The sequence below is a fragment of the Catharus ustulatus genome, chromosome 1 (genome assembly GCF_009819885.2).
Source record: "Catharus ustulatus isolate bCatUst1 chromosome 1, bCatUst1.pri.v2, whole genome shotgun sequence".
Taxonomy (NCBI): domain Eukaryota; kingdom Metazoa; phylum Chordata; class Aves; order Passeriformes; family Turdidae; genus Catharus; species Catharus ustulatus.
In genome coordinates, this window is record NC_046221.1 from 55,833,323 (window position 1) to 55,857,591 (window position 24,269).

At 41.1% G+C, this 24,269-nt stretch overlaps 1 protein-coding gene across 8 annotated transcripts in view; it reads right to left on the reverse strand.

Moving 5' to 3' along the window:
- The window catches only part of HECW1 (HECT, C2 and WW domain containing E3 ubiquitin protein ligase 1), a 282,485-nt gene that overhangs the window by 184,561 nt on the left and 73,655 nt on the right, over positions 1-24,269 (reverse strand). For 7 of the 8 annotated variants that reach the window (XM_033069763.1, XM_033069756.2, XM_033069719.2 and 4 more), the window contains exon 2: positions 1,857-2,181. In XM_033069763.1, the coding sequence (XP_032925654.1) occupies positions 1,857-2,181 (325 nt within the window). Of the gene's footprint in view, positions 1-1,856; positions 2,182-23,162; positions 23,221-24,269 lie in introns of all 8 variants that reach the window. The other variant, XM_033069737.2, reaches the window with a different exon arrangement.

Sequence of the window (24,269 nt, forward strand, 5' to 3'; positions counted from 1 at the left end):
CTTGGAACGAGCTATTGACTACTGTCATAAACAACAGGCATTCAGTCAGCAGAGGCAAAGATACACTTCAAGAACTGCACCTATAATTTACTGGGGTGTCTGGGGCAATGTATCCTGTTTGATATGGTAAATTAAGCAGGAGTATCAGGGCATATTTTTATTTTGCCCAGTTAAACTTCTATGTGTTCATGCTGCCTATAAAAAAAAAATTGAAAATTAAAAATTTTTGAAGTCTGTTTACTTCTGACCACCAGAAGGAATACTTAGCCTCTGTCCACTGAGGCAAGAGTTATGAGTTGCCTGCACTACTTCAGAGTAAGTGTACAGTATTTCTTAATGCCCAGTGCTGGGGACTCCTGTGTCTTCTCATCTATTCCAGCAAAACACTTCACTTCAAACTTAACTGTAAACAAAAGCAATTTTCTGTTGAGGCCAACAAACCAGGTTGATTTCAAGGCATCTGTTTTAAATCCAGTCTCTGTTTCTTTCCTAAAAGATTTAAATTTCAGAAGCCTACTTTTCTTTTCAAAGAAGGACACTTTATGGGGTTACTCACAGGAACAAGTCCTGCAGTTTGGCTTATGGTAACCTCCACTCCTTTCCCTCCATGTCCTAAATAGCTACCTTTGTGTATCCCTTTTTATAGTCTTTTTAATACCCTGAACTTACTTTCCAAAGCGTAACACCTTGCCACCATGGTTCTTCTACATGCTGAGGCCTACTATCTAATACTTTCTCCAAATCCCCTATGTCACCAACATTTATGTTCCCAATATCATCAGTATGTGAAGCCAAGCCATTGGGTTTTATCCACTAAAGCACTTCAGCAACACCGTGGCTCCCTATGATCTCCTATGCCCGCTCCAAAAGCTCTTCTCACAGCACCATATGCTTTATCTGGTTCTGGTTCTCTGTCTAAGCAAGATGAAACAGTGCTGTTAGAACTAAAATATCTGTTTACTGCTAGGCATATCTTCTAAATAGACCAGGAAAGCAATTTAACAACATGTCCCTTTGTGGGGGCACCAATTCTTTATAAAGTCACTGGTTTTCAAGAAACATTTAAGAATGTCACATCTTTAAGACCCTTAATACAAAGAGAAATGTGTCTGAAACAGATCCATCATTTTCAAAATTTACCAGAGAGCAGAGTTAACATAAACTCCAGTCTCAGCAGTAGGACTATTTCCATAGGAATCAAACCAGGTTAGGAAAAGCTGATTTTATACTGAAGTGAAACAATCAAGTAAAAGTGGCTTGAAACCATTTCTTATTACTTTTATATGGGGCTGGATTTACTAGATGGAGTTGCCAAAAATATGTTAATGTACATGGCTCAATATAGGTTCCAATACACAACAAAAGGGGAAAAAATGCAAAACTTTCTGGGACAATTTAAGACTGTCTCAGTCTATAATTATTGTTCATATCAAAATATCCTGTGGCTATGGAGTAAAAGGCATTCTCACAAGGTTTTTAAATGATTCATATTCTTGACTTGTAAAACCTCTCATCTGTCACAGATTACTCAAGAACTTTCAAGAGGAAACCCTGAAAATATTATACTGTCATGATACAGGAGGTATTTTCCCAAGATTCAAATGGCTTTAAAATTACTTTATCCTGAAATGCCAAGAAACCATCAACAAAAAGTCTTCTGGTATCTTTACTGAAGAAAAAGTGAGCGCAAGGACTGCAACCAGTAATTCAGAAAGGAGCAGAAAAAATTCTTATCATATATGAACCCACTTTAGGACTACACTTAAGAGAGCTACATCATCTCACTGCTATCATTAACCCACATTACCCTAATGCCTACAACTACAAAAAGTAGCAAGGAATACAAAGAGACTTACCTATGAGATACATGCCAATCCAGTCCCCTGCATCCACTTCCTCCTTTATGTCCCAGTATATCACAAGGTCTTGTGAATGCCCGATGGAGTAGTAGGAGCTGCTGACCATCAGGGTGGACCGGCTGTCTGAAGTGACGAGGTCTGTGTCACTGGTAGACCTAGGAATGGTGACCGTCTCATGGGAACTGCTCCTGATGTCCATATTATGGAACTGGTCAGGGTTATAGCTGTATCTGAGAGGTTCTTTGCACCGGCGCCGATTTTGTGAGCTCCTAGATGGAGATGCCATGGCTGCCAGGCCCAGGAACCTATTTTGGTACAAATTCTGTGAAGAAAAAAGGAAAGGATAGTATTTACAGTGTTATTAATTTTTCAGTGATATCAGAGCTCAGGAAAAGTAGTAAGTTACAGCAAGAAAGTAGCAGACCTCTTTCCATTTATCATTAAAAAAAAGAGACACGAAGAGACAGCAAGAACAGTGCTAACTCAACTCCTACTCAGTAACTCTTACCGTGAAAGCAAGTGTAAGAGCAAGCCTTGCACCACCAAGCTCAGCCACAACTGAGCTTGGCAGTGTAAGGAAGTTAATACAAGCTGGTTTCCTCCATGTTAATGCACAAATCCAGACACAAACATCACGACTATTGAACTGCCACTGAGCCAACCTCTTTTGATGCCAAGAGATAGTCTTGTTTCTTTTGACACCTGGAGTTAAGTGCTAGTCCCAGTAAATCTCACTACATCTGCAGAGGAATCCTTCTTAAGGTGCAGTCACTCTAGAGACCATATTTTACCTGGAGAGACCAGTTAGAGAGTAAGAGCTACTCCTCCCTGCTGGGAGTCTGAAGAGTAAGTGCCATGAAAACAGAGTTAACCCTCCTACAAAAATAGAGACATCTTCACAGAAGTATAAATACATAGTAAGTGTTGCAATGTCCCTCCTGTACAGCTGATAGCTTCCAGTGCTACAGCTCTGATCTGGTTTTTGCAGCAGATTGTGAGATACTAAGCACTCCCCACTCAGGTAGGAATTTATGAATGCACCAGAGAATTAATGACAACTGAGAAGGTTACTGCATCATCCTAGCAGCTGAAAAATATTTTCATTTCAATCTACCCTTCCTCAAGGCAAGCTGAGTGGCTTGTACAAAATGTGTCTTGGTGCATGAGTTAAGAGCTTTTGTGAGATGGTTGATGGAGAATGCTTAAGTTTTGACTGGGTTAAATTCTGATGTGAAAACATTCTCTGATACTGATCAAAATACTAGTTATTCCTGACTTCTGTACTGCTTGTTTTACCATTTTCCATCCCAGCTTTCCCTCTCCTCTCCTTGCAGCTCTGCTGTTTCAATCACTAAGCTTTTCATTATTCATTAGCCTTCCATTATCCGTCTGTTGCCAACCACGCTGTCAAGTCTGTTAGATGCAAAACCAGACAGCTTTCCAGTATGCAATGAAATGCTTTTCACACGATGAGAGTCAAATCATCCTTTTGAACTCAAACAAATTAAGTGGCAGAAAATCATAGCTCCTTTGTCCAGCCATGCAGTTATTTAACACTGGCTTTATTAAGGCCACGGTAGCACAGAAAAACAGTAAGTCTAGAAAAAAAACCAAATATTTTCTTTATTAATACTGTTTTGGGGGGAATAATTAGGAAACCTATTACTGTATCTCAGGATTCTGTTGCACAAAAACTGTACAGGGGCAAAAAATTCAGCAGGCATGTTTGCACCCCTAGAATATGCTGTCACTTGGCAAACACTGCCCAACAACGCTGACAATCCGCTGACCCAAATCCTCACTTACTGCATTAAACAGGGTTTATAAGCAAATATAGCTCTGGTGGGAATGCTACACATTATCGGAAGTGCTGCAAGACTGAAGCTAATAATGCAAAAGGTATTTTTTTCCTCTACTAGAGGGAAGGGAAGGGAAGTTCCGGGAAGGGAAGGTCCGGGAAGGGAAGTTCCAGGAAGGGAAGGGAAGTTCCGGGAAGGGAAGTTCCAGGAAGGGAAGTTCCGGGAAGGGAAGTTCCGGGAAGGGAAGGGAAGGGAAGTTCCGGGAAGGGAAGTTCCGGGAAGGGAAGTTCCGGGAAGGGAAGTTCCGGGAAGGGAAGGGAAGTTCCGGGAAGGGAAGGGAAGTTCTGGGAAGGGAAGTTCCGGGAAGGGAAGGGAAGGGAAGGGAAGGGAAGGGAAGGGAAGGGAAGGGAAGGGAAGGGAAGGGAAGGGAAGGGAAGGGAAGGGAAGGGAAGGGAAGGGAAGGGAAGGGAAGGGAAGGGAAGGGAAGGGAAGGGAAGGGAAGGGAAGGGAAGGGAAGGGAAGGGAAGGGAAGGGAAGGGAAGGGAAGGTCATTGCATTGCATTTGCTGTGCATCCCATCCATTTTTTGCTGCTTCTTTTCTTGTATTTATTCACTGTTTGGAAAGAGAGTTCACAGTCTAAAGACCAAAATACCATGTAAACAGAAAATGCATCCTTTTTTATCCAGAAGCATGCTGTGAACATTTTCTAATCTGGGATGCACAAGCAGGCACACAAATTAGCACACTCTAGTCAGTAAATTAAAATTGCTGGTAGTTTCTGTCACTTAGCAAGGAAGGCACTGGCTGTCACAACACTGACATAACTAGAATTAGTTTTATAATTGTGAGATATCAGTGTAAAGAACTTGAAGTTCACTCTTCTGGATTAGTCTGTATCATTAACATGGGCTCCTCTGCTCACTGCACTACCCAAAAGCTACTTCAGTTCAAAGGCAGACATTTTATTTCTGGTGACAAATTACTCCAGGGAGTAGTGGTTCTGAAGATACTTTCATTTCTGAATGTTAATGAATGTAGAGTATTAATTAACTGCATACCTTAAAATTAAATTAGACTTACACATTTTTTTTCAGCTTCAGCATGACTTTAAGCAGTTTTAATAAAAATGGTATATTTATCACTCTGTTTGAATTCTGTAAGTTCCTGTTTTCTTGTATGCAGATGCAAATGGAACAAATGGTATAATTTTAAATTAACCCAGAAGGCCAAATTCTCCATAAATCCAAACCTCTCGTATTTCTAGAAATTCCTCAAACCAACAAAAACATCCAAAATTAATGAAATAGTGACACATAATTATCTGGATTAAATAATGGCATCAAAATACAAGCATGGCTGTATGAGTAAGTAAAAAAGACGTTAGGTAAAATAGTTATTCCACATTTTATTACCAGCTTTTCATGTTTTCTATGTAACTATCTAAAGCCCCCAAAGCCCTGATGACAGAGTCCCAGCCATGCTGAGACAGCTTAAAAAACTGTAAAGACATCCTCTTGATGTCTTGTGAAAGCAGTCTGATCCATCATGGATACATAATATATTTTTTTAAAAAGTCTTTTTTAGGGGTGTGAGATTAGTATGTACTCAATCCTCTTGCAGAGGTGTGTGCACTACACTTAACACTCATTTCTAAAACAGAGTGTAAATTATAAAGCAAGAACAAAGAAAGGCCAAATGTTGGTTATTAACAAGCTCCTCTTCATTCCTGCCTCAAACAGTCATTCTACAGCTGCTTCTACAGTCAGTCCTTGCAGGGGAATTTCCACCCAGGGACACTCTGCACAGAACGACCCCCAGGCTTCACCTTCCCACTCACTCCCTTCACTGCTGATTTTCAAAGAGCTCTGGAAAGCTTTGTCTCTAAAGATCTGCCAGTTACAGGAAAGTCCTACGCAAAATCAGATATTTGGAGGATTATCTGTGAACAGCCATTTGCCGCTTATTTATCTCACTTAGTCCATCTAATGCAAACAAACACCAGAAAAATTAACTGAAGATTTTTTTTTTCCTCCTATATAAATCCAGCTGCAATACTAACAGGAGAAGTAGGAAGGAGTAACCTAAAGGAAATAACAGATGAGATCTGACCATAACCTTCAAAAACATAAACAAAGAAAACCTGTAATCAGTAAATACCAAGAAAATAAATGTCACAGTTTCTTCCCACATTCTTTCCCTTTCTCGCTCACACCTCTCTCCTTTCCCAGTTGCTGTTTGGCATTCGGAAAGCACAAAGCTGTTGTCACTGATGCCTTTTCCTTCAACACCTGAAAAAAAATGTATCATCAATGGTATTTGTTGACCTCTTTGAGACAAGAAGAGTCCTCTGGCTGAGAAGCTTCACACCATCACTGCTAGCTGAATTTAACCACAGGATTTAGAGCAGCCATAGAAGTGTCTCCTGGAAGTCTGTAGAGTTTAATATTAGAGATTTTTCTCTCTCCCTTTTTTTTTGGTTTTGGTTTTGGTTGTTTGGGTTTTTTGTTGCTGTTGTTTGGTTTTGGGTTTTTGGGGGTTTTTTGGGGGTTTTTTTTTGTTTTTTTGGTTTGGTTTGGTTTGGTTTTGGTTGGGATTATTTTAAATGATGCTAGGAAAGTCCATGATGCTTTAGCAAAAAGAGATAGATCTCAGCTAAGCATCTGCAAGGATCCAGCTCTGTTCTCCATTCAGACAATTAAAAGCTGTCTTCCAGAAACTTGGACTGAAACCATTTACCTCTGATTGCTGGAAGATGGGATTGTGCAGGTCAGGATGCTGGTACACTGAACTTTCACTGCTCATACCAAAGACAGAATATGATTGAAACATAACCTACCACTGGAGCCCTGGCAGAAGAAGAAATTGAAGAGAACAAGGTGACAGTATTAACCACCATAACAGTGGGCTCAAAGTACTCATTCAGATGTCTGCAAGCATCACCACAACCCAAATTTCAAGGGTAAGTGCTGAGAAAGACAGTGAGAGAGCTTTCTGTGATGGGAACCTTGGGACATGCTGCATTTATCCATTTGAAAATTTAATATGCCAGCAGTCAAGTCTGATATCATAGGCAAATCAGACATGGAGTCAGTCTCTTGGTTGCTCCACCAGAAATCAAGGCTCTCCTGATAAGCTTTTAGCTATCATTTGCAAGGCTTATGTAGTTTCTTAAAGACAAGAAGGAGTTAAGACTGATATAAAAGTAAAAAATTAGGGCAGTCTGGTAAAAGTGATAAATTACCTCAGCAGAACTCTTCGGACCAGCTTTCAAGAAGGTAAGAGCATGTGTGTTAACAAGGCTACTGTGGTAACAGAACAGTAAGTAAGATGGTAACAGCCTTTATGAAAGATTTGTTCAGCTGGATGAGAGAAAACCTAAAAAGATGAATACCCAGGGTGAAATCCTGAGGCTGGGCCAGAAATACCAGTAGGAAAACAATGGTGCCTACAGTCATCAAAAGATGATGTGATGGGAATGTGCAAGCCAGAGCTTTGAGGAACTTGAAGGTGAAGCTGCTGAAAGGGCTTTCAGCATGTACAACTGTTTTATTAGAACTTAAATTAGAATTGGGTAAGTTCTGAAAGACACGGAACTCACCTCTGTTGCATGGACGAGTAAAAGAACTGGGTGAAAGCAAAGGTATATGATAATGAACCTTGTTGCTGCTCCTTAAAGGGAACCTGGATCTTTCCCCTCCAGCCTTGCTCTCAACTCAGCAATGTGAAGTCTTTTGTCAGAGCAAACTTTCTCACTGGCCACAGCGCAGAATACTTATTGCACAATCTGCTTCCTGCTCTTCCCAGGAACCTTCCCATCTTCACCTCCACTGCAGGCTGGCTGTGGAGGCACCTCTTCCCCATCTGCTGTCCCCACCCACAGCCCTGAGGGGCCCTTAGCTGCCACCACTCAGGTGCTTTCAGGGAAACTATACTATCCCTCCATCAGACTCTGAGCAGGAAAAGGCAAATTAAATATTCTGATTTCTTCCTTTCTGCTTGGGAACAGTCCTCAACACAGCACATGGTACCTGCATAGCAAATTTAACCATGAGAACATTTGCATTTTCCATCACTGCAGGCACAATACAATTGACTATACAAAATGCAAGGCAATGCACAGGTAAGAAAGAACATAGTTCAACAGTAAGCTGTAATCAAGGCTACAGCTTCAGCTATCATAACCACCTCCCATCAACCTATTGCCACCTATCAACTATGTATTTATCATCCTGTGGAAAAAAATCCCTTTAGACGTTTGAATTTTGGAAGAATTGTTAATATAATGCTTAGGAAAAAAAGGATTTTTAAAGCTTATACTGCAGCCAAATCCAGTAAACAAGGGCTTAGAGTGAAAAATGCTATGCAAAATCTTCTCCATACCATCCAGCATCTGACTTGCTGTAAACATAAACTACAACATGAAAATCATGAAGCTTAGGATTGGAGAATGCCATGAAGCCAAAGGATTTAGAGAACACAGAGAACTTTTGTAGCATCAGTCCATTTATTTTAGAGGCACAGGAATGACTTCTTAGTGCTCCAAAGGAATTGTTTAATAGCCCAAGGGAGTTGCAAGCTTACATGGTCTACTGACACCCTTCTCCCAAGATATTACAGAGCACACAGATGAAACTGCTGCTCTTGGGAAAACTGAAAACATTTCAGAGGAGTGCATGCCATAGAAACACTAAAGAACTTTAAGAGCATTAGTCTCCATATTGCACATCTATGGCACTATATATACATACACATACACACACACACACACACACACACACACACACACACACACACACACACACACACACGTATGTGTGCATGTATATATATGCCTATAATGATCACTAATCAGAAATCAAAGCCATAATACATCAGCAGCAGGGAAAATGGATGTTATTAGGCAGTTCATTTTTCCATTTTCTGACCTTTGTGCATTTCCAGTCCAGCTGTAGTGCTATGTTAATGTATCCTCTTACATTTAACTTTGCTTGAGTGATGTGCAAATCAGTGCACAAATTAGAATCAAAATGAAAGAGCTGGCCTGAAAGTCAGCCTGGAAAGGTTTGGTGCTGGTGGGTGGGATTAATTCTTGATCCAGGCCTATTAGTCATAAGGCAGAAAAAAGTGGTAGCACAGTAAAGAGGGAGGGTACTTTTACCATCTACAGAGCAAAAGCACAATTAAGAACAGTCCATATTTTCTGAGAGCAAATAAACAATCTCCTGGGGACAAGAAGATAGAAGATGGAGTATGGGGCAATGATTGGAGTGAAATTCTTGGGGTTCAGATAAAAAAAGAAAATTCATAATTCATTTTTTTCTTCTCTTTGTGAAAGTACTACAACAGACTAATGTCTGATGAACCCAAGAGAGCTAGAAGACACACAGATCACATTAAGATCTGTACTCCTCTAATTAAGTATATAAACCAACTTTCTGAAAAACAACAACAACAAAAAAGACATTTTACCAGTTTTACATAAATTGACCCCAAATTTCTCCACTTTAGATCTAACTAAGAGCAATTTAAAATCTTACATTCAAGACATTTGCACTGAGTCAGTAATAATCCACTCACAGTTCACTACATAAAGCACTAAGAAGTTTCTGCAATGGAATGCAACTAAGTACAAAATTATTTTTCTTAGTTTCTGTTCAATCGGTAGCAGCAAAAACAGTCTTGTCTCAGCAGTTCAGCACAGCAGGTGATGAGAAACAGCCATCAGACTTACCCATTACAGAAAAAAGATCTGAAAACACTGCCAACATTTTTAAAGGACATATTCAAGTACACAAGAACAGGAAAATATGCAATATGGCCTGAATATAAAATCTCAAAAAGATAATTGTAAGGAAATTAGAAAAGGGTCAACATTGTATCTTTAAGATTGTATCTTTAATCAAGATAACATTTTACAGCTTCACTCTGTTCTTTCCACACTACAAAATGAAAGAAATAAACTTAGGATCTGCTCATATGCTATAGTCAAATACTCCAAAGTCCACAATGCTCACCTTTGTTCATGTTTTATGTTTAGTAAGAAATTTATATCCTTTATTTGGTTGGTTTTAAATACCAGAAGCAGGCAGAGAAGTCTGCAGCAGTACCAGACAGAGGAAGGACAGTGGCTAGCTCTCAAAAGGTGCAAGATGAAGCATTTGTACACAGCACAACACAAACCACCTTACCAAGTATGCTCATGTCCACAAGGCCAGTGTGGACTATGCCAGATTCACAGATACACAAGTTCTTGTGACTGTGGTGCCAAAGACTAAAAGAAACCTCCATTCTTCATCATTTCAAACCCAAGGACAACAATTATGGCAGGAAGAAAACCAAACATTATGTAGTAGGCACTAGTATTGGTTTAATCCATCTTTTAAAGTAAAGAAGCATCACTCTAAGAAGAGGGCTGTCTCAAAAAACCTGTGTGTGCCACACTGATCTGTTTAAGAATCACTGCCACATTTATGATCCAATGCAAAGCAGGACTCTGCTGGCCTCCAGAAACAGTACTTAATCCAAGGGGCTTTCAGGAAGGAGGAGGTTAAGAACAGGGATCCTCTTCTCTGTTACAGGTTAAAAACACTGCTGCTTTTCTGTGAGGTGATCCAATGATACTCCTACTGAGAAGTCCTGACCATGCTGGATGTCCTGTTACAGGTTCTGCACAGCACATAATAACAGACATAGCTTACCTGATGCATTTTTATAACCAGTGGCTTTGCATCTTCAAGTACTTTGTGCATGAAAAAGATCAATGTGTACAGAGGTCCAAATTTGTTCAGCTGAAGTTCTAAGTACTTGGGCCACCCAGTTTAGGAATGCAAGACTCCCTGAGTACTCAGATGGAAGGGAGAGGCTCCTAAGACCCAGGTAACACTTTCCAAGAGAGAATTCAGCTCCACCTCTCTTTATCTCTTTTTAAGGAATCACTGACTGTTGGGATCCTAGGTTAGGCATGCTAGGTTAGGTAGGAAGAAGTCAGACTTCTCAAGCTGTGAAATTTTGTATTATATAAAGGTAAGTGGGAAAAGCACTCCTGAGGGCAGCAGAAAATGTGTATTTTAAGTACATTAATGGATGCAAAATAGAATCATAAGGAAAAATTTAAAAACATACTAAATTACTGTCTGATTACCTAAGAATAGTCTAATTTTCTAGACAATTAAAAAATTGCAAACTAGAGTGTACATCCAGAGAAAGAGCACAGAAAATAAAGTACTTAGTATAGTATATACACTCTATGTACAGCTCTTTTAAAAAAAAAAAATGCAATACCAGTAAACGTAGCTAAGGTTTACAGGAAAACTTAGGAAGACATTTTGCACAATTTAAGAGACTAACAGTGAAATGATGTAGGGTAAATATGAGTTGCAGAAAGATATCCAGAAATGTACACTGTTTCCCAGAACTGTCAGGTATAGTGATTTCTCAGTTATTGCTCAGAAGCAGTCCAAGATTTCCCACATCTCTTCCCCAAAGTTCAGTGACTGGAGGAGTCTTTTTTTGCAGAAAGCACTCTTAATTTCTTATGCTACATGAGAGTTATAAAAATCCCACCATGCTCTACCATGAAGAATGCATTACACCTTCCACTAAGACAACTGTTTTGCTAGAAAAAAAGCCTTGTGTGATGTCTGTAGTGTATACTGCTACCAGACACAAGAAGAAAAGACTTGCCTAATGTATTACACAGGTGTCAGGCATAGCTTATTATGCATGAAATATACACACAAAAAAGAGGCAGCTGAACGCAACTAAGCACAGATATCAAAAGATAGTATTTTAATATAACCTCTTTTAAGACACGAGTATAAATCTCTGCAAATGAAAGGTTCATGTGTGTATGTATCAAAGGATTTATCCTGCAGATCTATGCATGTACCACCATCCATGCTTCTATTTTTGCCTAGACACTCCTGTGCAGCACAAGTGGATCCATACACACCATAAGATATTTATTACCATAACCTGTAAAACTTATGCTGACTCTGTGAGTGCCATCCCCAGAAAGAGCTGTGTGCACTTTCCCTCCTACTTCCCTCTATTCCAACCTGTTGGAAATGACCCTGTTCCTCTGTGCCATGTCTCTCACATCACAGCCTATGCTATAGCCATATTCCAGATGACCATGCACCTTCTTCTCTTCCCCATCCCTATTTATTCTCAAGGCCTATCTCCCCTTTTTCACTTGTCAATACTACTATCCCATCACTTGTAGGTAGGAAGGGGCAGAACAGAGCATCACTTGCTGTACCAGCTATAAGACAGGCACTGGATTAACTTGTGGGAACAGTAAACATACAGAGGAGGGCTGGAAGGAGGCTCTTTTCACTCATGGTTCTTTGCAGCTGTTCATGGTGGCTGACCCCCACACCCCAGCAAAGAGAATATTAAAAATGTCCTATTTCATTCATCACTGCTAGACTCTGTCATGCTTCTTACTACCATCTGTGTTTCTTTAAGAGTAAGTGTTTTGAAGTGTCAGTCTCAGCCTCCTCAGGCAGTGAGGCAGGTAGGTACCATTAGCAGTCTATTGAGTATTAATGCCTGTATCAACCACTCCTTTGATCTATGAACAACAACAAACCACTGCAATAAACCAATCTCTCAACCAGATTCCAGCTTCAGAGCATGCCCTCAGTTCCATCCTCTTCCTTTCAATGAGGCCTGAAATATTCCCTGACATTTTACAATTAATTGGCTACAGAGCTCCTGTTATTATCATATTACCTCCAGACAAATACAGAAATGTCATCCAGTTGAGTGTGCTTGATCCTGCTTACAATGAAGTTAAAGGCAAAACTCCCCTTGATTTCAATGGGGAACAAAGTGACTTTGTAAAGCAAAGGAAAACCCATATAGCTGTCAACAGCTATGACTAACAAGGACTAATCCAGACCTGGAAAATAAAGAGTTCCTATTTTAACATAAACAGTTGAAATAATTTCAACCATGTACAACCTATCCTGTTGGAAAAAAAATCACAAAACATGTAGAGCAGCAAGCTGCATTTTGGAATACAGATCACAGCAATTACTCTTAGAATGAGATCTCAAAACCAAAAAACAAATGTGATTTGATGGCTTAAGATTAATTTAAGATATAATTAGTTTTAGACCATTATACCTGAATGTTTGGGATTTTTCTTATATGATGATAAGAACAGAAATCAACATATTTTTAATTTTTTCTAAAAAAACCCTGGAACATGAGACACTGAAGCACAGTCATCATTATTGCGCTTTTTCTGTCCGATGTCACTGGATGTCAGTGAAAATGACAGAACGGAAACTTCTTGGAAGTACTGAAAGTTTGAATTCCACGTTTAAGTATGCTTATTTTTAATAGATTGTCTCCTCATGTATGTACACTTTTGGGGAGACTGACAACAAAATACCGAAGTTTGTTGTTTTTAAATAAACATCAATAGATGTGTCTTCATAATAATGACCAACATTTTGAGGATCAAAAGTTCCTACTTTGCACTGAAGAACAGTAAAGAAAAACTGACTTATGCTAAATAATGGCACAGATCCAATATTTTATTCTTGAAATTAATTCCGATACAACTAAAAACTTAATACTAGTGATTTTAAACCCACAAGGCATAGCTTAAATGGTGAGATGTCTCTGTTCCTGCACAGGTAAAACTAAGAAGTACAGTAAATTCACAAATACAAGCCGCACTGAGTATAAGCCGCATCTCTGGGTGTTGGCAAATATTTCGGTTTTTGTCCATAGATAAGCCGCACACGAATATAAGCCGCTCTGTCGTTCGCAGCGAGGACCCGCGTGCAATTAGTAACAGAACCGCGGGAGGGCGTGGTTTACTGGCTGAGCTAAGGCTGTGCAGGCTCGGCCCGCTAGGGGCCGCTGACGGAGCCAGGTGGCCCAGCCCGGTGCTGCCGCTCGGGGCCGGCCGCCGCTGCCCCTGGGCTCGGTCACCCCGGGTCGGCGCTGCCCCGCGGTGGCAGGCAGGAACGGAGCTTCCCCCGCTCCTACGGCAGCGGCGGCGGGCGGGGACGGAGCTTTCCCGCGCCCGTGGCGCCAGCGGCGGGCGCGGACAAAGCACCCCGCCTCCTCCCCGAGACGTGGCAATGGCGGCACGCACTTCCCCCCCCTCCCCGAGCCGCGGCAATGGCGGCGCCCCCCCCCGGTCGGCTCCCTGGGCCGCGGCAATGGCGGCGCCCCCCCCCTCCCGTCGGCTCCCGGGGCCGCGGCAATGGCGGCACCCCCCCCCCCATCGGCTCCCGGGGCCGCTGCAATGGCGGCGCCCCCCCCTCGTTGGCTCCCCGAGCCGCGGCAATGGCGGCACCCCCCGCCCCCCCCCCCCCCCCCCCACCTCTCCTCCCCGGGCCGCGGCAATGGCGGCGCCCCCCCCCCCCTCCTCCCCTGGGCTGCGGCAGAGGAGGGAAGAAGAGAGCTCTCCCGCCTCTCTCCCCGCCCCCCGTGCTGCCTGCAGGGAGCCAGGGCAACACGGTAACACTGTAACAATTGCGAAATGCCGGCTTTTACTGGCCGGTGCTTGGCTCGGCACTCTGGCTGGCACGTCTGGGGTTGTAAATGTCAGAAAATTATTAATATATTAGCCGCACCCGACTATTAGCCGCACTTCCGGGTTTCCACCAAAATTTTTGTCAAATTGCTGCGGCTTGTATTCGTGAAATTACTGTATTTTCAAACCAGACTGCTGCTTACTGCTTCATCTTCATTAAAAGTTGTTTATGAGTTGATTGTATAAATTTTAATAAGCTGCTACTATAACTCTATTCATAAGAAAGCAAAAAAAACTGGGGAAGCTATGCCTAGAGAAAAAGTAGTAGTTCTGGTATTACAACTTCTAGTTGAGGAACAAGATTCAGATTTTACAATAAAGAACATGTGGTGGCTTTATCTAGGGCCCAAAAAAACCCTACATGAGAGAATAGAAGTTGAGTTCAGGGACTCTGTTTTCATCTAGATCACCGTAAGATAAATCTTAGCCACAAATCTAAGGTTTCCTGGGGAAATGCTAGCCAAGGCTAGATGAAATGCAGCCTGGTAGTTTCCCCCTGGAAAATAATTAGAGATTTTCAAAGCAGAAACCCCCCATAACAACTGGAGCAGTCTAGGTCAAGCAGATGAAGAAGAGCAAACTGGTCCAGGTTCCACCAACCAAACAGAAACATAGAAGAGAGACAAGCCCTGTGACTACGATCTCCAAAAAATCCTGGAGTTGTACATAGAGATGGGCACGCCCCATGATGACTGTATGATTTCTGAACTCTGTCCATACTGAATTGGCTGCCAGTACACCTCCAACACAATAAATAAATATTACTATGGGGCATCACACAATCATATGTAGAGGCCTGTACATCTGCTTACTTTACTGCAAGGGGTTTTAATTTACAGTAATTTCACGAGTATAAGGCGCACCAGAGTATAAGGTGCACTTTTTTTTTTCAGCTAGGATACTAGTAACAGAATTGTGTGATCGCAGGGTTTAGTGGCTCAGCTCGGGGCCAGGTGGGCTCGGCTTGGCGCTGCCACCGGGGCCATGTGGGCTCAGCTCGGGGCTGCTGCGGGCTTGCACTTCCAGGTTGGCAGATTTCCAAACTTTGTCCATATATAAGGTGCTCCGGGGTATAAAGCAAGCTTCTGGGTTTGGACCAAAATTTTAGTCAAAAGGGTGCGCCTTATACTTGTGAAATTACTGTACTTTTTTCCCACTTTTACTCCAGTACAAAGGGGTTTCTAGTCCTGTGTTCAAAAGATCTTGTGAGAGTTTTCAAAGAAGAACCTCTGCAAAGGTGCTGGGATATACTCTACTTCACTCATTCACAGACAAAAGTATAAGAATGGGTTCTGAATGAAGTTTTAAACAACAGTTCATTTAATTTTAATGAAGACCATTTGTTAGATTTAACACTTTTTGGCTGCCATTGGATCCTCACAGAAGAAAAGTAATTACAGTTTTTAATACTACACTTAAAGTAAGGCCCAAAGGAGAATTTTTTTAAACCTATTTTTTCTGGTAACAAATCCTCTGCAAAGGAAGTGTCCTAAATTAATCAAGGATTAGGTTTTAGGGCATTGTAATGAAAATCTACAATTTCTTTAATTAGCATTTATAGAAGACTGCACAAGTAAGCAAGCTGGAAAACTGTACAGTTCTGCAGGCCTTAAACCTGAGTTCTGGAAGAAAGACTGAGACACACATTGCCCTGCAACAAGGCTGTGGCCATATGAGCAGCCATCGCCTGCTTGTGTGTCTTGTCATGGCAGTCAGTTCTGTACTCCTAAGGACAACAAGAACTTTGTGCTGTCCAATTTTGTGCACAATTCAATGAAATTTGCTTTGGACCACAGATGCTACTTTAAATTGATTATATTACTTGTTAGATTAAATGCTATTCAACTTAACCCTAGGCAGTAATACTAGGAGTCAGCAATGTTAAAACTGGGCTGGTGAACAGGCCTTTCCATTAGGGGCTCCAAAGCAGTATAGGAATTCATTTCTGTGTATACACTGGGTTTTTGTGACCAAGTTTTGGTAGCAGGGAACTACAGGGGCAACTTCTGTGAGCAGCTGCCAGAGGCATCCCCAGTGTCCCATGGAGACAGTGCCAGCTGGTTCCAAGAGGGGTCCACCTCTGGCCAGGGCCAAGCCCATCAACGATGGTGCTTTAAGCATCAGAGCAGAGACTCCCCTGAAGCCTGGGAAGCAGACCATGGTGAGGCAGCTGTGTCCAGAAACTCTTGGAGGCCCACAGTGAAGAAGAGATCTACCTGCAGCCCTCGGAGGACCCCAAGCCAAAGCAGATGGATGCCTGAAGGAGGCTGTGACCCCATGGGAAGGCCACACTGGAGCAGGCTCCTGGCAGGAACTGAAGATCCATGGAGACAAGAGCCCACCACTGAAGCAGGTTTGCTGGCAGGACCTGTGACCCTGAAGGGAACCCACACTGGACCAGTTTGTGAACTGCAGACTGTGGGAAGAACTCACACTGGAAAAGTTTGAAGGGCTGTCTCCTGTGGGAGGGATGCCACAGAAGACCCCCTGCTGGAGCAAGATAATGAGCCCTCCATGTGAAGAACTGGCTATAATCCCAGGGGGAGAAGGTGTCTTTTAAGATTTGGTTTTATTTCTCATTACCCTACTCTGATTTGATTGCTAATTATTTAATTTGTCTGAGTCAAATCTGATTTTCCCTTGACAGTAACGGGTGAGTGATCTCTCCCTATTCATATCTCAACACACAAGCCTTTTGTTCTATTTCCTCTCCCCTTGTCCAGTTGATGAGAGGAATGATAGAGTAAGTCTGGCAGGCACCTGATGTACAGTCAGAGTCAGTCCACCACTGTATAAGACCTGCAATCAGACACTAGTTCAACAAATTTATCACTTGTAACACATTAGCTTAACAGCCACATACTAATGTTTCTGGTAATTTTTCTCTGAGTGTTAGTGATAAATTGATTGCTGTATTTTTCTACCCTTTAACCAGAAGCTAAATGTTTGCATTAAAGACATTCAGGTCGGATTCCAAAAGTATTCCTGGAAATAAAAACAAACAGCCCTGTTAGCAGTGGAATTAATAAAGCTGTTTTCTTGCAGAGCTCCATCTTTCATCATCACCAAACCTTTCTTGAAATCCCATCTTTTCCTGTCCATTTCAAAGCAAAAAACCCACCTAAGGCAAACGTAATGATAATCCCAGAGACTTTGCCAGCTGCTTACGCAGGTGACAAATTACTCTACCTGTCCTTCCTCCAGTCCCAACCTTGGATCTCTCTCCTCTTCCCAGCCCCCAAGGCCTGGAGAAACCTAATTATCTCAAAGGCTCCTTTCTGTTTCCCTTGAAATTAGTCTCTGGCTTCAGAAGTAATTAGGTAAGATACTGACAGAAAGGGCACCAGAAGTCTGAGCGTCCCAGGAAGGTAAGCTATAAAAAAAAATTATACATAGCCTCCATCGATTAAATTGATTACTTACACAAGGGAATTTCCTCCTGCGTAGAAGACTACAGAAATAGGTGCTATGGTATTTCAAAGACCATTAGAAACACTCAACATAAATCTAATCCCAGTGATTTCATTGGGAACAGGACCTGATCAAATATGCAACACAACATTACTCCCCTTCCAGCTCCCTTCTTCCTAATTAGTATTTTGTCATACAGAGTTCAGTGTGTTCTCATCCTGGTGGAAAATTTTAGTTACAAATTAAACAAAATATGCTTATATTTTCTGTATGGATTTTGTGACAGATTTCCAGATTACTAGTAAAACTGGTGTGAACTTTTTCTCCTACGTTCAATGAGGCATCAAGTGCATAATTTTTCTTCAAGAAGCAAAGAAATTAATAGAGGTGAAATGAAATTTCAGTGTCATGAAAAATGGACTGATTTAAAATGCAAAGTACAAAAAAAAAAATCTCATTTGTATTTTTCATTTTTAAATTCCCAATTCAATTAAAGTATATATTCACATAAAGACTTGGAGAGAACATATTTGACTGAGATTTCCTGGTGTATTGTAGAATAATTCTTTCACTATGCAACTGGTTCTATAAATGGTTCAATATTAATAAAATTAAACATTAATTGACTTTAATTAGACTTTTATCATATAGAGATTCAAAAAAGAATGGATGTTTTCAGCCAGTTTCTCTGCTTTAAAGAGATAGGCCACATTTTGAGAACATATTTGAATTTTTTTTGTAAAATAAAAAATTTCTGCATGTCAAAACCAAAGTACGGTAATTTCACGACTATAAGGTGCACCCTTTTGACTAAAATTTTTCCCCGGACCCAGAAGTGCGCCTTATAGTCTGATGCGCCTTATATAATGTACAAAGTTGCGACATTTGCCACCCCGGAAGTGTGAGCCGTGAGCCGTGGGGGGAGCCAGCCGTGCCGTGGCAGCCGGGTGGAGGCGGGCCCACGGGCCTGCGGCATCGCCCCTGTCGGGTCTGGGCAGGCCCAGGGGCCCATGGCTGCCGGGTGGAGGCAGGGCCTCAGCCAGCAACAGCGCGGGGGGAGCTGGGGGTGGAGCCTCACTGCAAATAAAAAGTGCGCCTTATAGTCCGGTGTGCCTTATATGATCTACAAAGTTGCGAATTTTGCTGACTCCCGGGGGGCGCGCCTTATAGTCCGGTGCGCCTTATGGTCGTGAAATTACTGTATATCCACACATCATGCAAGAGAAGAAAAGCTGCAAAACACTATGGAAACAATGTAGACTCCCAGTATGGAAAACCTGGAAGTTATAAGCATATTTGCATTTTACCAAAACAAATTATAACACGTTTTATTTCAGATTTTTTAAAAGTTCATAAGTTTTTAGCTGACAACAGCCAGTATAGCAACCAGAAATTTTAAAGTGGCTTCAAAACTCCAAAGGCACACATTGTTTCCAATGTCCTCAATTTTACTGAGTGCGGACAATGGCTTGGGCACGTAGGTAGGGATCAGTGCAAGAGTGAATTCAGCCTAGGCCTCATCTTGCATGTCTTGCATGTGATGGAAGATTAGGCCAAGGTTTTTTCAAGGGCTGTTGAATTCAACAGGTCTTGAAACACCTTCTGTCCATTCTCCTGTCCCCCTAAATACTTGAAGTTAGATGGAAAGCACCATCTTCATAACCTTTCAGTTAGGTGATATAGTGGGCAGAATGGCAATCATAAAATTTCCTATTAAGTTCTCCCTTCCTAACAACCTGGATGATAATATTGGTCAGTTGTGCTGTTTTTTAAAGCATGTCTTAATTTCTGGTGATACACTTAAACACCCTTGTGTTTCTCCAAATGTATAGTTATTCCCTTACATGTCTGGCATATAACAAGCAAATACAGAGAATTGTTCCTTCAATTAAACTGGTGCTGGAAATAGAGACCAACGTAAGCAGGAAGAGGGAATCATGCCAAAAACTAATCTGTTTCTTAATTTCTCCATTAAGATGTAACTGCAATCCCAGCCAATATTTATGTAGTCTAATTAAAAAGACATTAGAAGAGCAAGGGGTCTGGTTCACAGCTCCACCTCTCCTCCAACCACTCTCCCATATCTTGCAGCCACTGCTGGGACCACCAGCAATGAGAGTCTACAGGAAGAGCCAGGGTTTCCTTCATCCTTGCAGGCTGGCTAGCCACCATCCCTTTTGCACCCAATGGATTTTAGTGGATCTGCTGGCTCTTCTGCCTATCAGACAAACATATAAGAAAAGCTGCGGAGTTCAAAGCACACTCTTTATATATTTTGGTTATCACTAGCACCAAAAAAGGCAGTGCAAATATATAAGGCACAGTTTAAAACAAAGGGATTGCAAAATGCTTTATTTTGGATATGGGGAAATGCTTTTGTCTGGGAAATAGCTTTCAGTATGGGTTCTACCAATGTGTGCTGTTTTATAAAAAGTAATTCCTACAGGAATGCATTGTTGTTTTTGTTCTTTATTTTTGCTTGAGAATTACATTGCAAAAGGATATCTGAAAAGTTTCTGTCTGTTGAGTCCTAAATAAACCCCAGGTAACAACTGTACAGTAACAACATTTGGCGTAGGAAAACCAATGGATCTTTTTCCCATAAATAACTCTTTTTATTGAAAGTATGAACTCCACATGTGAAAAACTCTCATTAAAGAATAAAATATTGCTGTGTGTCTTAATGTAAACACACTGCATACCATAAAAAGCACATGTGCTATAGTGGTCCCTGATAGACCAAACATAATGTAAAACTGACACTGGAGATTATTTTTTTTAGTGGTGGATTGATAACAGCCCTCTTCCCTAATGAAGGACTAAATCCAAAGCAAAAGGTTAATATGCTGTTCTGTGTCTCATCTAGAGAAGACTTTTTTCAAAGGCAGAAATTACTTGCAGAAGAGCCACCATGTCCTAGAGCACTAACACCTTTTGTAACTGGGACCTTTGATTGTGTTTTAACACTATATTTTTGGCCATGTTTCTGTATTTTTCTTCCAGTTTTTATAGCCCGCATTGAGATCTGAGCACTTGAATGAGGGTAACTTTTCTATATTGGTTGTAGAGTTCAGGGAGAGAAAAGGGTGCTCTGAAATACCAAGAGGAGCATGACTTCACTGTTGACTACACAGGGCATGTGTAGGGAAATTAATTTAAGAAATTAAATTAGATATTTAAACACTTTTAAATTGTGCTCAGGCCTCCACAAGGGTTTGGAAGGGTCCTACACTCCTTGTACCCATCAAGTCTTTAAACTGCTTAGAAATACTAGCACTTACCTCCAATGCTACATTGCAATGCAAAAGCCTTATCTAGAAGGACAAGTAAATGCCCTTGCAGGTACCTGCTGTTGATCGCCATACACTAAATTGTACATCTGAGTTGATTTCCCTGAAGTAATCCATGCTGAGATTAAAACAGAAACTAATTCTTTTTTCTAATAATGGTAATAAAGGAGAAAAAAGTGAACAGCTGGAAATTTTGTTATAAACTTAGTTCAACATGCTTTTCATACAGGATGAGGAGAGGGGAGGTGGGGCAAGGAACTGAGGAAAGACTTTTTTCAATTTAGGAAATTCTTTTTTCCTTCCATACATAGAGGAGAGTGGTAGAAACTGAACCAAAGCTGCAGTTAAGGAATTTTGTCAATAAAACATAGGCGATCTATCTAATAGACAGCACTTTGTGACAGGTGACTGGTATCAGTTTGGTACATCTGAATACAGCTGTCCACATACACTGAGGACCAAGACTCGTTTATCTTAACCATAAGACCACCCTGAGGAGACAAAGCATCACAGTCAGTTGAATATGCTGCAGCAAGTATGTTTTCTTCCTGCTGCTGCATCATTCCTGGCAGTATTCTTGGTGGAACATACTTAACACAACCTCCAGGATCTCCTGAGGCATTGTATGTAAGGGTCCAGATTTGTTAAAGACACTTAGCTAGCAGTGAGAGATCCATTCATTTAAAATTTAGGAAAATCATCACCATAGATGAATTTGAAAATTCTGAAAATACAGTCCTTCTGATGCCCAAGTAAAGAACAGTTGTGCTCACAAATTAGGCAGGTATTATGCACTCTACTTTACCAAAACAAACCCTATTCTCAAACTTTTTCACAGCCCTTCTGCTATTATGTATGCCCTTCCTTTTAAGCCTTTTCATTTGATCAAAAGATGCAATCCTACCATGACCTGCATCATCTTGGGGGGGTGAGATGGGGGGGGATAGGAGGGGATATTTAACTTAGTTTGCTGGTTTTCTTTTTTTCCAGAGCAAAAAACCCCCAAAAACCTGCCAAATACTTCTGATTATGTACTTACCTGATGCAATAGCTGCAAAATTCAAATGATTGTCATATGAAATCTCAGCTTGTGAACAGTTTTCATAAACTAGGACATTCAAGGATTACTCTTCACCAGAGAGTCTTTCTGTGATTCTTCATCACATTTGTGAGTCTATATGTGTGTAGAATACCACTGAGCTTGCAGCTAGACAGAAGTGGAAAGAGGAGTGCTGTTGAACATATCCACAAAGATTCTCAATTGTCATCATCAAGAGACTTTATATATTTCCTCAGCAATTACGGCACTGCTTAATTTGCACAGAGGCTCAAATGCCTCCCCAGCAGAACTGCTCGTGCCTGAGGCTCTCACTGGCTACTGTGAAGTGCAGAATTTAAACAGAAAGGATACATACTCATGAAACTGGAAGAACATAATGCCCTATGACATACATGGTTGTTCACTGAACTCTTCCTCTTCACAGAATTCCAGTTATTGGGATGATTAATAATAAAGGAAAATGTAGAAACAAACACCCAAACAAAAGCCCCAACCATATCAACATTTCAGTGACAGAAATAACACTAGATAAGCTTCAATGCACATTCTGGTTCTCCTTGATAACACATAACAATTGAGAAGACTAAGCTGTGCAGAAAGATGCATACAGCAGCAGTGTGTTACGCATGCACATAATCTCACAGGTTTCTGTAGTCAGTGATTAGTGCCATAGTCATCCCTGCATCTCACACATTAGTGTCTACCGTGATGGTTGGTTTGTGTGTCGTGATGACTCAGAATTAATTCACAGTTAGAAACTGCAGGTTTCAGAAAATGTCTTGTGAAGGTGAGTGGTTGATGCATTCTGTGCTTTGCCTAGGCATGGATACGTGCAACTGCAGTGTTACAGTTGTCTGCTGCTCCCAGGACCTCCTTGCTACCATCTAAGAATTCTTGGGCTGGCCACACAAAACAAACCCAACACTGACATCAGATGGATGCTTAGCAGGTTATCAAAAAAGGGAAAAAATCCATAAACAATGAAAGATCACTTCAAATGAAGCTCGATTGGGCATATTCTTGAAACAATGCTCAAATTACCTGAACCGTGTTTAATCTTAAACATGGACCGGGGGCAGCTGCAACGAGCTCCGAGCTTTGGCACATTCCATTATATGAATGGTAGTGAATTTATAATGGAATGGTATGGATGGTTTTTATAATCAGAAAAACACACTGACCTTAACACTACACAGGTGGAGCAGCATAATGACCCGCCAATTGTAAGCGCATCAATTCCTGGGGAAAAGTTCAATGAGGTTAACTCAGCATGTATCGCATAACCAACATAAGCGACATTTTAAAATATTGTTTTTTCCACCAAAGCCTGTCTTTGACAACATTTTATTAACTGATTTGTTCCACTGTTCAATACTGAATGTACCTTACCCATGTTAACAGTGTACTACATTACGTTCCAGTAGAGCTGGACGTTGTCATGCACTTCAATCCTGAAATACGTGTGCTTTAAAAACTAAGAACAGTGTTAAGTACAATAAACTTTTCAGACTGTGTAAATGGAAGCATAATATTCATTTAACTTAGGATGAAGCTGAAAGAAAACAAAAGTCTCCTACAGCGGAGTTTCGTTGCAAAATCCTCACACAAAATGAGCTTAGATGGGCGCCAGCTGACCAATATTTCCTCTTCCCATCTATTTATTAACAAACATGGATATTACAGGGACTAGCCACAAAGGAAGTAAATTTCAGTGTACCATACTGGAGCTGACCAGATATCCAGTTTGAGTAGTCCAATATATAGTTTGAATAGCCCAAGATTAGATGGCAAAATACTGTGAACAAGATTCTGCTTCTTTATTCAGCTTCAAACAGTTTTGAAACATTCGTATGTTACAAAACTACACAGAGAGAAACAAGGAAACAAAGAGAGAAACTTAAGTCTGAATCAGGAAGAACCAAACAGCAAGGACAGAAGGCTCTTCAAACATGAACTAATAAAACTTTAAAATACAAATAGAAAACTGAAAGACATCCACAATTCAGTCACATCAATGACATTTATGATGCCTAGACTTCAGCTCATTCTTCTTCTCTTTTGTCATCTGGGCATGCTGACACTTCATAGCTTCCCAACAGCATTAGCAGGGAAAGCCCCTCAGCAACCAGAGAGTTTGATATCCCCATCTCCTCACATCACACACCTCTGCAGACTATTGGCCCATCCTACTATTCATCCCGACCATAAGTTTCTGCTGTGCACTCAACAACAGCTGAGAAGCCTTAAAACAACATGATCGACACCACTACTAAAACAGTCAATTCGTC